This window comes from Sceloporus undulatus, chromosome 6 (assembly GCF_019175285.1).
Source record: "Sceloporus undulatus isolate JIND9_A2432 ecotype Alabama chromosome 6, SceUnd_v1.1, whole genome shotgun sequence".
NCBI classification, from domain to species: Eukaryota; Metazoa; Chordata; class Lepidosauria; order Squamata; family Phrynosomatidae; genus Sceloporus; species Sceloporus undulatus.
Genome location: NC_056527.1, coordinates 113179937 through 113195449, shown reverse-complemented (window position 1 = coordinate 113195449; position 15513 = coordinate 113179937). Strand labels below are relative to the sequence as shown.

At 42.9% G+C, this 15513-nt stretch overlaps 2 protein-coding genes across 2 annotated transcripts; one reads left to right on the top strand and one right to left on the bottom strand.

The window, feature by feature from the left end:
* The first annotated feature begins 739 nt into the window (after nucleotides 1-739).
* On the top strand, nucleotides 740-10719 carry LOC121933876 (olfactory receptor 1509-like). The gene is made up of 2 exons (XM_042473869.1): nucleotides 740-1640; nucleotides 10634-10719. Exons 1-2 carry the CDS (start codon nucleotides 740-742, stop codon nucleotides 10717-10719), a joined length of 987 nt encoding a protein of 328 aa, XP_042329803.1.
* Nucleotides 6741-10026, bottom strand: LOC121932790 (olfactory receptor 4E1-like). Its single transcript, XM_042471768.1, has 2 exons — nucleotides 9949-10026; nucleotides 6741-7700 (listed from the first exon to the last, which is right to left on the bottom strand). Exon 2 carries the CDS (start codon nucleotides 7680-7682, stop codon nucleotides 6741-6743), a length of 942 nt encoding a protein of 313 aa, XP_042327702.1. The 5' UTR covers nucleotides 7683-7700; nucleotides 9949-10026.
* Nucleotides 10720-15513: the final 4794 nt, after the last annotated feature.

The window sequence follows — 15513 nt, the reverse complement described above, 5'->3', positions numbered from 1 at the left end:
TGTTAGGACCACAAACATGCCACAGTCATGTGCAAGTATTTGAGTTTTCCATACTCCTTCTATTCCAGAGTATGTGATTGGGAAAGAAGGAGAAAAATGTAGGTATTTGTATGGGATTACATCTTGGAAAGTAAAAGGGAGAGAAGATGAATAGAACAGACTGGCAGAAAAATGAACATTGGGAAAGACCACATAAATCTTTCACTAGGCTAACCCATGGCAGTAACCTATGCAACATGTTGGTTGGTAGTACCATGTCTCACATGGCCAAAAATAATGGTGAGTGTGGCATGTGGGGATTTACAGTAACTTTTCCAAGATCACTGTACAATATAAAATAGGGATGGGCAACTATGAAAGGAGTGGAGCCAATTTGGGGGGTCAGGGCTTGAAGGGCCCTAATTTGAGGCTCTAAGGTCCATATGTAGCAAGGCTACACTTTGCCTACTCTGATGTGAATGAATGGAAGATAGATGAAGATAGATAGATAGATAGATAGACAGACAGACCGATAATTTTGTCTGGTCGCTCCCCTTGCAGCCTCAGTTCTTAGTTTTTATATGATAGATTATTGAATTGTTTTATTTGCTCTTTCTTTCTATATTTTGTTTTAATGTTGTGATCCACCTTGAGTCCTGCACTGAAAGAAAAGTGGGTTTTTAAATATATAAATATCAAGCAAATATGTGTTTCCCCCTTGTTTAGGTTGAATGCATGTGCTCCCTCTACCTTTTCCTAAATGGATGGATTAAACCACACCACGGTGACCCATTTCATATTCTTGGGGTTGACTGGTAACCGGGCCCTGGAGCTGGCTTTGTTTGCCTTCTTCTCCGCCCTGTACCTGCTTATCCTAGCAGGCAACCTCCTCATCATGGTGACCGTGGCTTGTGACCACTGCCTCCACACCCCCATGTACTTCTTCTTGGGCAACCTCTCCTTCATCGACATCTGCCACTCCTCAGTCACTGTGCCCAAAATGCTTCTTGACTTCCTTTTCCTCCAGAAGACCATCTCCTTCCATGGCTGTGTAGCCCAGCTCTTCTTCCTCCATGTCTGCGCCTGCGCTGAGATCTTCCTCCTCACCATCATGGCTTATGACCGCTACATTGCCATCTGCTATCCACTCCAGTACTTGTCTCTCATGAACCTGAAGGTCTGCGCCTGGCTGGTGGGAGCCCTGTGGGTGGGAGCGACCATCCACTCTCTGGTCCAGACAGTCCTCACCATCCAACTCCCTTATTGTGGGCCCAATGTCATAGACAGCTTTTTCTGTGACGTCCTTCCAGTGCTCAAACTGGCCTGCACTGATACTTACTTCACTGGGGTTCTCGTTGTATCCAACAGTGGTACTATCTCCCTGGTTTGCTTCTTGGCCTTAGTGGCTTCCTACATTGTCATCCTGGCCTCACTGAGAAGACGGACAGCTGAGGGACGCCGCAAGGCCCTCTCCACCTGTGCAGCCCACCTCCTTGTTGTCACTTTGTTCCTGGGGCCTTGCCTCTTTCTCTACACCCGCCCAGCCACCAGCTCCTCGACCGACAAAGTGGTGGCCATTTTCTACACGCTGGTGACCCCTGTTCTCAACCCAGTGATCTACACCTTGAGGAATGAAGAGGTGAAGGCCGCCATTAAAAAACTCAGGGATCGGAAAAAAGTCTTCTCTTGGTGGAAATGAGTGGCTCTCTTGCTCAGGCTGGAAGACACTGGTGGATGGACGTGTTATTGTTGTTGTTGTCATCATCATTGTGTGCCTTCAAGTCATTTCTGACTTATGGTGACCCTAAGGCCATATCATAGTGTTTTCTGGGGTTGAGAGAGTGTGATTCACCCAAGGTCACCTGGCAGGTTTCCATAGCCAACTCTGATCTCCATAGTCGAAGTCCTACGTTCAAACCACTACACAATGCTGGCTCAGAGGGACACATTGCATACACAAAATCCAATTGGACTAGTTGGCATACCTTCAGATAGTGATGCTTTACAAATTGGACTAGGAGGGGCAGTGGCTTACAAAAAGAAACTAGTAGAAGCTGCGTGGTGAATCCGTTGCAAATTAGATCCTCCCCTTGCTTGCTTGTGAGTAAAACTAAAGATTGTCACTTTAAGCTGTAAACCTGTTGTTGTGTGCCTTCAAGTCATTTCCAACTTAAGGTGACCATAAGGTGAATTTATTGCAGGGTTTTCTGGGGCTGAGAGTGTGTGACTTGCCCAAGATCACCCAGTGCATTTCTACAGTCAAGTGGGGAATCAAACCCTGTTCTCCAGAGTCATAGTCCAAACTCAAACCTTTACACCATGCTGTCTCTCTACCTGTCATATAATTTAAACCCCAGCAATGCCAAAACTGTTTTTTTTTCAGGGCTCAAGGAAAGGCTGGAAGTCTGTACCCCCCCAGGAGTGAAACGGGAAAGGGAAAGATCAAGGATGCCTAGGTAAAGGCTGGAAGGAAACCCTGCACAAGTGAGACATGGTACTACCAACCAACATATTGCATAGGTTAATTGTGAAGAACACCACAATGCACTTGAGAATTGGAGATCAATGTGTCCTTTTTCATAGAATATTTCTAGCAAAATACTGCTGCCTCCTATTTTATGTTAAGCCAATGGAAACTAGATCAGTTTATAGTGATTAATTTTACAAACTTGGGCTGGGTTCAGATGTCTCTCTATAACGTAGAAAAGACAAAATCCATGAAGGCGCTGTTAGGAGGATTAGCTAAGTATGACTGTGTCAAGATTAGGGATGTAACCCTTCATCCAAACATGCAAGGATGAATAATTATAATTGTTTTCTCCCTGCTTCAAGACAAAAGCAATATTCCTCTGCAGTACTCTCCACATATTCAAATGTCCCAAACTGCTGTACAGGAAGTACTGCATTTTGTGGAAAACAAGTAAAGGTATGTCTCAGTACAATAACATCCAAAATCCACACAAACAGCCTGACTGCCTTTATTCAATCAATCAACATGCCACAAAATACTTGATGCAAGCTTTCAAAGCTCCACTGGCTTCTTCATCAGGCAAAGGTGCTAAGAATCATAGAGCAGGGGGGAGGGGAATGGAAATTATAAAATGACAAAGGAGATTATAGATGGGGGGAAACTAGGAGTAAAAGGCATACTCCGGCAAAATTGCACGATGATGCTGAGATTTTCCAGACACGCCAGCTTACCGAGACTTAACACCATGAAGATCCAGGAATGCTCCAGCAACAAACCATTCCCAGGGAGTCCTGGGAATGGTTTGTTGCTGGAGCATTCCTGGATCTTCATGGGTTAAGTCCTGAATAAATGTGACATCATCTGAAAATCTTTAGCTTGCGCAACTTTGCTGGGAGTATGCCTTTTTCTTCCCTGACCCCCCCCCCCCCTGATAATCTCCAGTGTTAGTCACATGGCTTTCACTTTGTCAAAATGTTATTGATGTTGTTTTTTTTGGAGGAACGTCTATGTGTTACTCCCTCCGCCATGGCCTGCACTAAGAAGAAAGCATTCCAGAGTCCAGGAGATAAAATTTAAATTCTATTAACAATACCAAAAGGTACTTACTCCGAGATCCAAGACCTCACAAGGAACGGAGACATCTTGGATCTAGCGAAATTTTTTTGTATTGTGGTCTATTATTCTTTCCAGTACAGCTTCCTGATTGTTGAAAACCCACTTTTCCAGCAGGAAACAAATCATTGCAAATGGCTTGCAATTCCTAGTCTCTTCCAGCTTGATGCCTTTATTTATTAACACTATGGTAGTTTGTAACTGTTGTATTATAAACTGTTACTCTTTAACACGGGTTTGGTGTGCGTGGTGTGTCGTGTTATAGTTCTTTGGGATGTTCAGAACAGCTTGGGCACAATTTTGTGGGAAAGTAGCCTCTAAATAAAGAGACAAATGATGGATGTTGTTTGGAAGATATCACACGGAGCTTTTGGGTGGTTTTCTGGGTCAGTTCAGGGTCACTTCCGAAGTCACTGCACTTCCCAACAATGCAGTTTCACCTCGTAAAGTCACTGTGTTTTCAGACACCATTGATTTTATGGAGCTAATTGTGAGGTGTTCAGCAGTGATTCCAAAGTGACACCCTGATTTTGGTAAAAACGGGGAAAAAAGGAATTCACCAGAATTCGCTTCCAGGCTCCCTTCAATTGCACAGCGGATTGGTCTGGTCTGGATGCAGCTTTGCTACTGCCTTGGTACTCCACCGCAAAACGCCCCGGGAGGAGGAGGCAGCCCCCCCCCGTCCCTTCCTTCCCATGGGTGCCTGTCATCCCCCGGAAGGAAGGGACTGAGGGGGCTGCTCCCTCGGTCCCTTCATCCCCAGGGATGCCCATCATCCCCAGGAAGGAAGGGACTGGGGGGCCTGCCTCCTCGTCCTTCCTCCCTGGGGATGCCCCTCATCCCTGGGAAGGGAGGGGACCCATCATCCCCTGGGAAAGAAGGGACCGAGGAGGCAGCCCCCCAGTCCCTCCCTTCCTGGGGATGATGCATCACTGGTAGAAGAAGGGGGACGAGGAGGCAGCCCCCCAGTCCCTCCCTTCTCGAGGATGATGGGCATCCCTGGGGATGAAGGGACTGAGGAGGCAGCCCTCCCAGTCCATTCCTTCCCGGGTATGATGGGCATCCCTGGGGATGAAGGGACCGAGGAAGCAGCCCTCCCAGTCCCTTCCTTCCCGGGGATGATGGGCATCCCTGGGGATGAAGGGACCGAGGAGGCAGCCCTCCCAGTCCCTTCCTCCCCGGGGTCCCTGTCACCCGCGGGAAAGGAGGGAGGAGGAGGGAGCCATTCAAATCGCTGACCCCTCAAAGTATGCTCTGGTGTGATAATACAATGTGCACTCACTCCCCCTTGCTTGAGTCCGCATCACGTGACTTGCTTGGAATCGAACTGACTTCGCTTGCCCCTCACTTCAGAAGGACAACAGAAAGGCAACCAGGTGTGGAAAAACATGATGTTTTAACCTCAATCCGCAATTGCTAGAGAGGAGTGACTCTGGATCTGGTGTGGAAAAACATCATGCTTTGCATTGCTAGAACAGGAGTGACTGCGGATCTCAACTGCAAACCGCCCCCCCCACGTGTGATAAGGTCCTTTCTTTGCCTGTTTTTTTCATTTAGATGCCATCTCCAAGGAGACATAGATGGTTTTACTCTTCCTCAGTTTATTCTCAGAACAACCTTCTTGAGCAAGTTGAGTAAATAATCAGTCCAGCATCAGACTTGGGCTGCTGCTCCACTGCAGAATTAATCGAGGTTGACACTGCTCCATCCTATGCAATCCTGGGATTTGTAGTTTGTTTTAGCCCTGAATTCCATAGCATTGAGCTATGGCAGTTAAAGCAATGTCAAACTCCATTAATTCTACAGTATAGATGCAGTCAGTGAGTTTCAGGACTTGGAATCTTGAACTTGGATCTCCCATGTGCCAGTCCACAATATTTTTTTGTTATTGTGAATAAGTGTATAAAAGCAGATCAGAAATAATATGAAGATGAGGAAGACAATAGCCAAAACTATATTTTTAATTCTATTCACAAGAAAATTATTAGTTTCACACATTGCATTAAGGATTTTCCATGTTGACTTGAGCTCCAAAATGCAAGGAAATTATAACGGTTAAAGGTGATCCCCGCAACATACATCTTGTTTAGGCAATAGCAACCTGCTATGGTATTCTACACTATGGTAAATTCCAGATTCACTTTTCCTTTGGACTGGATGGATTTTAGTGCCACGGGTGTGGTCCAAAGTCCCATAGTTAATTTGTAGGAACAGAATATGAAGTCTATACAACAGATGATGTTATAATCTGAAGCTCTGCTACAAGTACCCAAATGCCAATCAGTACAGGTTGAGTTCTCCCTTATTTGGAATTCCAAAATAACCCCCTAAAGGCCTTGTTTTGTATTCTGAGGGGAAGGTGGGACCAGGTATCTATGGAGGAAGTGACTCCCTCTCTTTCTGTTCATGAGCATGCACACATGCAACCTTTAGTTTGCCAGCTGACATCACATTCCAGACCAAAAAGGCTGTGCACCCCTTATCATTTCAAAAGGGAAAGGAATTTGATTCCTAGTATATTTGCTAGGGCTGAAATAGATTCCAAAAATCTCTGTGTTTTGGCATGCATGTCATGGTTATGAATGAATGAATGAATGAATGAAGGTTTATTTATATATCGCCGTTCCAATGATCACGGCGGTTAACAATAATAACAAAAACAATAACAATACATTATATAACATAAGAACCCCCCAAGATAGAACCATACAACATCATAAAAGCCATCATTCATCAGTGTTGCCAATTTCTGGGGAATTCCCTGGAATCCAGGGAATTTAATTAATTTCTTTCCAGGGATTTTGACTGAATAATAATAATAAATATTGGGGAATTCCGGGGATTTGGGATTTTGATAAAACATTCCGAGGAATATCTTTGAGGCTTGTTGGCAACACTGGATGTCATAACCATGCACCAAAGACTTGGAGGCCTTTGGGCCTATTACATGGTCTAGGAACCCAATACCAATCAATGTGGGACAGGCACAGACTTTGGAGGATGTGGACTCTACCCTGAAATGAATCTGCAAATCTAGAATTTTAAATATATTGCTTGAATTCAAACTCAAATCTCATTTCATCTGCTGCCTTTCAGCTGACAGCGGTCCCCTCCTAGAAGGTTTCAAATTAATTTTGAAATGAAACAGTTCCACTTCTTTTATTTATACTTGGTCCTGCTAGTGTCTTTTGTCTCCCAGATCAACCTGTCGGCCTCGCAGTTTGTTGAGGGCATTCAACATGTCCTCATTCCTCAGGGTGTAGATGACTGGGTTGAGCAGTGGTGTGACAGCTGTGAAGAAGATTGAAACTACCTTGTCTGCAGAGAGACTCTTGGCCGGTCTGAGATAGATGAAAATGCAGTGACCCAAGAAGAAGGTTACCACTGTCAGATGAGCAGCACAAGTGGACAGAGCCTTCCGACGGCCTTCGGAAAAGCGGTTCCTCAAGGAGATGAGGATGACCACGTAGGACACTACCAGGACTATAAAGCAGACCACTGAAATAACCCCGGAGTTGGAGACGATGAGGACTTCGAAGACATAGGTGTTGGCACAGGCCAGTTTGATGACCAAAGGGACATCACAGAAGAAATTATCAACGACGTTGGGGCCACAGTAGGGCACATTGAGAGTCAATGCTGTGAGGGCAATGGAGTGGATTAGTCCACCCAACCACATGGCCACTGCTAATTGGAGGCAAACCCGGCGGCTCATAATGGTAGTGTAGTGGAGAGGGTGGCATATTGCAGCATAGCGGTCATAAGCCATGATGGTGAGGAGGAAGATCTCTGTACAGGCAAAGAGGTGGAGGAAGAACATCTGGGCGATACATTCTCCAAAGGAGATGGTCTTTGTCTCTTCCAGGAAGCCAGCTAGCATCTTGGGAATGACCACCGAAGAATGGCAGACATCAATGAAGGAAAGGTGACTGAGGAAGAAGTACATGGGGGTATGGAGATTATCATCATAGATTATTGTGATCACGATAAGAATGTTGCCAACAAGGATGAAGGCATAAATGGCAGTGAAAAAAACAAAGAGTGACAATTCCATGGTGTGGTTGGTGGTCAGACCTGAAAGGATGAATGCCTTCACCGTGGTGACATTCTCAGGTCCCATCTTTGTCTATGGATGAATCTGCAAGGAATGAAGAGCAGTTGTAAAGATGACAGGCTAAAATTGTTGTGGGAGCCCTCAGACATCTGTGCGTCAAAATAAAAGGAAACCACCCCAAATGTACAAAAAAGAGAATGTTTAGCAGGAAATAAACTGACATGCTACCTTGCATATTTGCATGCTCTCCAGCTATCCTGAATTAGAAGGGACAGTCCTGATTAATCCTTTGACAACTCACTTTTTCAGCAATTTTTAAAATATTCCCATTTCTTTCTCCTCCTTTCACTTTCCTTCTTTCTCTTCAGCTTATTTCAAGTGCTGCAAACCTGAGTTCAAAGTGGAAAAGTAGTTTGCACTCATTTAGCTCAGCACAGGGAGAGGAGGTATGGGTAAAAGCTTGTTCTTTTCAGTTGGCTAGACAAAAGCAAACTGCTGCAGCCTCTCCTAGCTGGTGTGTACTTTTACATTAATAATTTTCACCATCTCAACCACCACTCTGTTGTTGCTTGGCCACACATGATTCGGTTGGAGAGTATGTATTTAACTGTGTATTGCACTGGAAGATGAGAAGGTAGTCTTTCTGCCACACCATGGCCTTGTTCAGATAATCTTACTGAGGATATTTTTCCCTCTGGAGGACAATTTACTTGGAGAAATTATTGGGTGGGAAGAACCCCTGGATTTTAGTTCATGAACATGCAACTCTAATAGAATAAATTCTGTATTTGCTGTGGTGTGCTTGATTTGGACCTGCTGCTATTTTAAAGGTGGGTTTATCCTAGGAGATCTTTAGGTAGTTTTATTGGCATATTTGTGGAAGTCAGTTTGAGAGCCATAGTTGGAATAGAAGGGCAAGGCACCAATATTTTCCTAAGCAATGGAAATCAGTGAAGTAAAGCACATCTAGCTTGGCTCTCTATAGCCCCGAAATCTAAATTCTAGTCCTCAGAGCCATGACTTGCCAGGATTGTACTGGGATACAACTCTCATACTGACACTTTCTCCTGCTTCCCAGCACCACACACAGAAAAGACCACCATACTTCCTTGGAGAGTATAAATATGTAATAGAGAAGGATGTAAAATTATAAAACAGATAATGATCCTGGACTGGCAATATTTAGGACACATTTTTAAAGATGATGTACAGATATACCTCAGTTAATAAAGGAGATATGTTTTGGTGCATTACTTTTTTTAACAGAAAAGTTGGTACTAGAAGCATAAATAACATGGAAAGAATTGGGATATGTTCTTACACCACAAAAAAGGAGAGCCATATCTTTCAGACATTTTTTAAAATCCAACACATATACATCAATGCCGTTATAATACACTGGTGAGGCAGACTTATCTGCTCTACTTTTCCCCTCTGTTTTGCTCTTCATTCATCCTCAGTAAATTATTCAGGAGGCAAATACTGTTTGTCCTGCTGCTTTTAGGCAAGTACACACTGCTACAGGAGAATCAGTTACTTCAGAATCCCATTGTTTCCCAGCTCAAGCTTGTTTATTGCATTATTTACTCTGGACACACTGTTGCAACCCATCACCAAAAGTCTTTGTTTCCCCAGTCCTCCTTTTCTTTCCTCTCAATGCTCACATTGCTTTAAAAATTGCAGCTGACAGAAGATGAGGAGGAATCTGGGTGGATGTAAAAAAGGAACTTCACTGTCTGAAGCTTTGTTAACTAAAAGTGTTCTTGTACTTAAATTTCAACTAGTCCTTTCTCACATACACTATTAGTACATTTGCAATTCTGGAATGAAGATAAAGTCAAACTTTACATGGAATTCTGTGATTCTTTGCTCCCCCCCCAAAAAAAAATCCCCAAATCACCCAATGGAGGAAACATCTGGCAGAAGGATGCTTCTCTCCCAGCATGACCCAGCAATTGAATGTCTCCCTAACTAAGCTACCCTGAAATGGACAAGTTATGGGGATTCACAAATGTAGAAGACATTTATGTATTAATCAGTAGTGATTATACAAATTAATGGTGTGACCTTCCATATGTTAGTAAACTGCAACTCCCAGCAGTCATAAATAGCATTGCCAATGAAGAAGAAGAATAGGAACTTCAGTGCAACTAAATCCAAAAGATTGCATCCTGCCCATCTTTGGTTTATTGGCAAGCTAGTAGGCTTCATGATAATCATGTATATCTGTCTGTCTGTCTGTCTGTCTGTCTGCCTGTCTACCTATCTAAAATAAAAACCCGATTAACTCCAAACATCTATTACCCAGTGGAATATTGAAAATATCACTTACATTCTCTTCTTGGTGCTTGTGATCAGAGCAATTTCTGGATAAACCCGAGTTCAGTTTAAAAACCAAAAAGCTTGCAATGTTTAGTTTGCAGGAAGTAGATGAAATCAACAGAGGACTTCTATGCAGCCGGTCTTCAAGATTAGTTTTATTCTTTTCAGGATGGGTTAATGAGAATGTCAGGCATATCACTGAATGTCAGTCTTCTGGTATAAAATGTCATTTGTGGTTGACAAATTTTAAATTTTAGATTGAAAATATTCACTCTAATTTGTAGGCAATTTTTTTATCTGAATTTACATTGCCTTTTTAGGAAATTTCAGTAAAGGACATATTTAACAAGATGGTTTCTGAGAAGATAAGGTAATCTTAATTTTTATTGTTCAAATAAATCTACCAAACGATAGCTAGCCCAGAATGCGGAAAACAAAGCTGTTACATTTTGATCCATCCATAGGCTTTGGCTCTTCGCTCTGAAGATTTTTTTAAAATTGTCTTTATATATGCCTTTGGTTACCAGCAATAATTCATAAATAAAGTAGGAAGGATGATGTCAAAGATATGCTCTGAGAACTGCAGCTGAAGTAGTTTCAGCCGAGTCTCCTGGGAAGCTCTGCAAGTGCTACAAAGTTTTGAAAACTCCCAAAGTTAAGTTGTTTAACAAGACCTCTTAGGCTTTGAGGTGCTGTGTGGCAACAGGTGCTTCAGACAGAGAACAGAGCACTGATATCCATCACCCAGCGGAAGCAGGTCTTTTGCAAAACTCTTAATTGACTGTTCCAGACCACTCCACAATAAAATAGTTTGGATACCAACAGGACTAGCTAAGAACAGTATCTTGGTGGTGGAAAAGTTCCCTCTCAGTAGTTCTCCCAACTATTCCGAGGATTGCAGCTGAGCTGAAAGGAAACCTAAAGAGGATGGCAGATGATGGGTGCTCTGATCCAACAAGCCCTGATCCACTATGCCATGGGAGCTCAATGAAAAGTTCAGCCAGGGCCAGAATATTCCTACATGGAATGGCCATCATGCATAAATTAACAGTGGGAGGGAGAGGGGTCCAGGCAGCTTTTTATTTATTCATTGCAGCGCTTTATATCACACCGTTCAGGACAAAGATCCTTCCAAAGCAGCTAATAAACCAATATACCAAAATATATTTTTGAAAAACCATACAAAGCAATATCATAATAGTAGAAGCCACCTGGATCCCCTGCCCCACCACAGGACAGCTGTTGGTAGAAGTTTCTTTGTTGCTGCTGTTGTTGGTGGGGAAGGTCCATCTGGAAATGGAATGGACAACCCATGCTTTTAGACTGCTTCACCCCCCCTGGGATGCTGCTGCCAGGAAAGGAGGCGTTTTATGGACCTGTGGAGATATGGAGGAGATTATCTAGGAGGAGCTCAAGTCTCTTCCCTCTTCAAGGCAGGAGCAGCTGATTGCACCCTTTTCAATGGGACTGGGAACTCGCTCTGAGTTTTAGCATGAACTTAAAAGGAGCTGAACCCATTTGGAGGATAGGATTCTTCACTACAAATAGTGCCTTTTAAGTCTGGAGTATAACTGACCTCCCAACAGACATGGAGTGCCACTGGATCCCCTGGATTTCTCTCCTTAAAGGAGATATTTGTAAAATTTTGAGGGGAGAGCACAGCTACCACTGAGCTGTAGTGTTCAATTGTCCCTCCACATTTGCTGGGATTGGAATGAAGGCCCACCATGAAAAAACCCAAATAAAAAAAAACACTATTCTTTTTACCTAAGAGAGCACATCTCTAGGAATATCCAGGTCCTCCAGGGCAACTCTGTGGTCAACATCTGCCAGAGGTTGATCATAGAATCATTCTGGAGGACCTACAAATGCCTAGAGAAGGGTTTTCTCTAGGAACTTCTCCAGCACAACTTTATGGTCAACTTCTAGCAGAATTGCACTGGAGCACTTGGAGATTCCCAGAGAGGACATATGTACTTGCTATATTAATCAAAACCACAGATTAACAAATCCACAAAAATCAAAGCCGTGAACGTGGAGGGCCAACTGTATTCCATTCAGTGTGGTGCTAAAGGAAAGTTTAATACTGGAAAAATTGTTGACTGTTGGAAAGTCATCTCAGTAACATTGGGGCCATGCCAGCCTTTGAATTATTTCAAGGACATTTAAAGGAAATGTCAGATGCTTATATTTATGACTCAAGCTGTCAAGAGGAAAGGGGAATGGGGGAATCAGCCTCTCACTCTGCCACCTTTCCATGCCCATATCCCATTTGCCCTTTAACCCCAGCAAACAGGTGATTGGCACTATGTAATTGAGTGAGCCACCTGTTTGGCAGGCAACTGGCAGCACTGTATGCAAGTTGAATCAGACTAGATAATATATGGGGCACATTTATTGCAGAGGTACTCTCCCTAGTGGTTGAAGACATCTGCTTATCATAGCATGGGATTTTTTCCTCCTTGCATTCAGTGTGTTTTATTGTGAATTCCATCACTGGAAAGTAAATAGTCAACACTGGCATTAAATGCAAACCTCATTGCTGAGGAAATCCTGTTGTGGGAGGGGAAATGGTTCTATTATAGGGAATATTCATTCCCTTTAATTTCATTCTAACCAATGGGAGCCTTATGCCACATCCAATAGTCTGAGAAGCAGTGTTTTAGACTATGTTCCCTACAGTCTTTTACTATATTGACCATGGTGTCTGGGGCTTCTTATAGTTGAAGCCCAGCACATAAGGAAGCCCCAAAGTTCTCCATTCCTGGATGTCCCAAAGTGCCACACGCAACACTTTGGTCACCCAATAGACAGGAGGTGATAAAGCAAAGTCACTGAGAGCAAGGCAAAAAGAGACAAACAATGTGAGAAAGGAAGCAAAGCTGAAAGGAGGTTTGTATGAAGCCTGCTCCCTACTTCCTCTCGCTGTGTCCCTCACAGCACAGTAGTAGACAGCAGCATCTCTCAGCTCAGCTTTTGCTTTTATCAGGTTGGTGGACCTTGACTTTGGATCCACTTCCATTTGAAACTCTCCGACTGGTGTCATGCCTGTGTAGCCAGATCCTAATGTGGACAAAGCCCTCTGGTCCTCCAAGTGCTGCTTATACCATGACATTGTGTTATGACTGGTGACATTCTGGTGGCAGAAGATCTGGATCTTCTTTCCTTCCATAATAGCAAGTTGCAAGGGCTGGAAAACTTGGGAAGTGACCCAACTCTGAAAAACTGTGGGAAAAGGGGAAGAGGAAGGATGTTTATGAATAAGAGACATAATTTGGATCAAAATTCTGTTATCAGGTAAGGCTGAGTGTGAAGCCTAGACATCATTTTATACATTTCTCTCTTCATATCCACAGATTCTGCATCCATGGATTCAACCATCCACAATTTGGAAATATCCCCCCCAAAAAAAAATCCTAACAGCAAAGCTTGATTTTATATAAGAGATGCATTTCATATTAGGACTTCAGCATCTATGGATTTTGGTATCCACAGAGGAGAGAGTGTCCTGGAACAAAACCCCAGCAGATACCATGGGCCCACTGTATTTCCTAAATGAATATAAATTGAGTAGTCAGTCAGTCAACATTTATTAGGCATAGAAGAGTAAATCATTCCTATATTGCCAAACAAAAAGGGTATTTATGACCTGTAGTATGTGCCAAAAAATGAAAAACAGACTGAAGAGGTTGGAAGCATTACTGTTTTGGGACTACAATTCCCATGATGCTGGCAGAGGGATTCTGGGAGTTTTAGTCTAAAACAGTCATTCTTCCAATTTGTAATAACTGACCAAAGTCAAAGAGGTGGGCTATGTGGGCTGAACATGATCTTTCATTAATTTCTGAACCCACCAAACACACAGGCAAAAGAAATATCTGAATATAAGAAGATCTCTGAAAATAAGAAGTGAACATAAGGAAAAAAATGTTCTTCACAGTGGCTAATCAGCTGTTTCTGGAAAGTGCACTGAGGTTGTGTCTACACTGCAGCATTAAAGCAGTTTGACACCACTTTAACTACCATAACTCTATTCTATAGCATCCTGAGATTTGTAGTCTGGTGAAGTATTCAGGCTGGTCTGTCATAGGCTCTGGTGCCTCACCAAACCACAAATCCCAGGATTCTGTCAGACAGTGTCATGGCAGTTAAAGTGTTGTCAAATTGCTTTTATTTTTCAGTGTAAATACACCCAAAGAAGCCATCCCAAGACATCCCAACTGTAATCTTTCGTGATTCCTCTTAAATGATTGGGACTGTTAGACTACTGTTGAACATAGTGCATGGAACATGTAGGTCCCATGCATCATCATGACTGGTAAGAGACTAATTTTTTCTCTTAACTTACTAGTGCCATTTATTTTTGTTGTTGTTGTATGCCTTCAACTCATTTCCAACTTATGGTGACCCTAAGGCAAACCTAGGGTTTTCCTGTCAGAATTTATACAGAGGGGATTTTGCCTTTGCCATCCTCTGAGGCTGAGTGAATGTGACTTGCCCAAGGTCACCCAGTGGGTTTCATGGCCAAGTCAGGATTCAAACCCTGGTCGAAGATTTGTTTTGCCTCCATGACATTCCTCATGGCTAAGGATGGATAGAGAAAGAGAAAGAATTAAAAATAAATTCCCTTACCTAGAAAGCAGAGGACAGAAAGAGAAAACTTCATAGTTCACACCATCTGTCTGTTTTTCAGCAGTGTCTCCTAAAATCTGTCACCTTCTCTGGCATGGACCCACTTTGTAACTGGCAAATACCAGTCACAAGGTGGAGTGTCTGCCAAGCATCAGATTGTGGTCACGGTTCAACAAAAAGGTTACAAACCACTTCCTTTCTTCTCTTGTACATGCAAAGCAATAACATCTGTCTTTTTAAGATTATTTTGTTGGAAAGATGTTTTTCTTCTGTCACCTTCCCTGGTAGGAAATTAAATTTGGAGGCCTTCTCTAATTCACACATGCTTTTATCATTAAATATTTTAAATCAATTAAATTTGTATATATGGTGAGAGTCAGCATGGCGTAGTGGTTTGGGCGTTGGGCTGTGACTGGAGACCATGGTTTGAATCCTGGTTCAGCCATATAAACTCTTGGGCAAGTCACACTGTCTCAGCCTCAGAGAATTACAATGGCAAACTCCTTCAGAAGAAACTTGCCAAGAAAACCCCATGATAGGCTTGTGTAAGAGATGTCATAAGTCAGAAACTATTTGAAGGCATATGATAACTAGATAGGTAGATAGATGATAGATAGATAGATAGATAGATAGATAGATAGATAGATCAAATGAAAAACTGAGGCCAAAGAAGATTGGCTTGCCCAGGCTTTCCAGAATTGCAGAGCTGAACAGAGGCTGGAAACATTACTCTTGGGAGACTACAGCTCCCAATGGTCATGTTAGCTAGAGTATTTTGGGAGCAGTAGCCTTTAAAAGTACCGTATTTTCCGGCGTATAAGACGACTGGGCATATAAGACGACCCCCAACATTTCCAATTAAAATATAGAGTTTGGGATGTACTCACCGTATAAAACTACCCCTCTTCCAACGCACATCAAATAAAAATTTAAAAAATCAGAT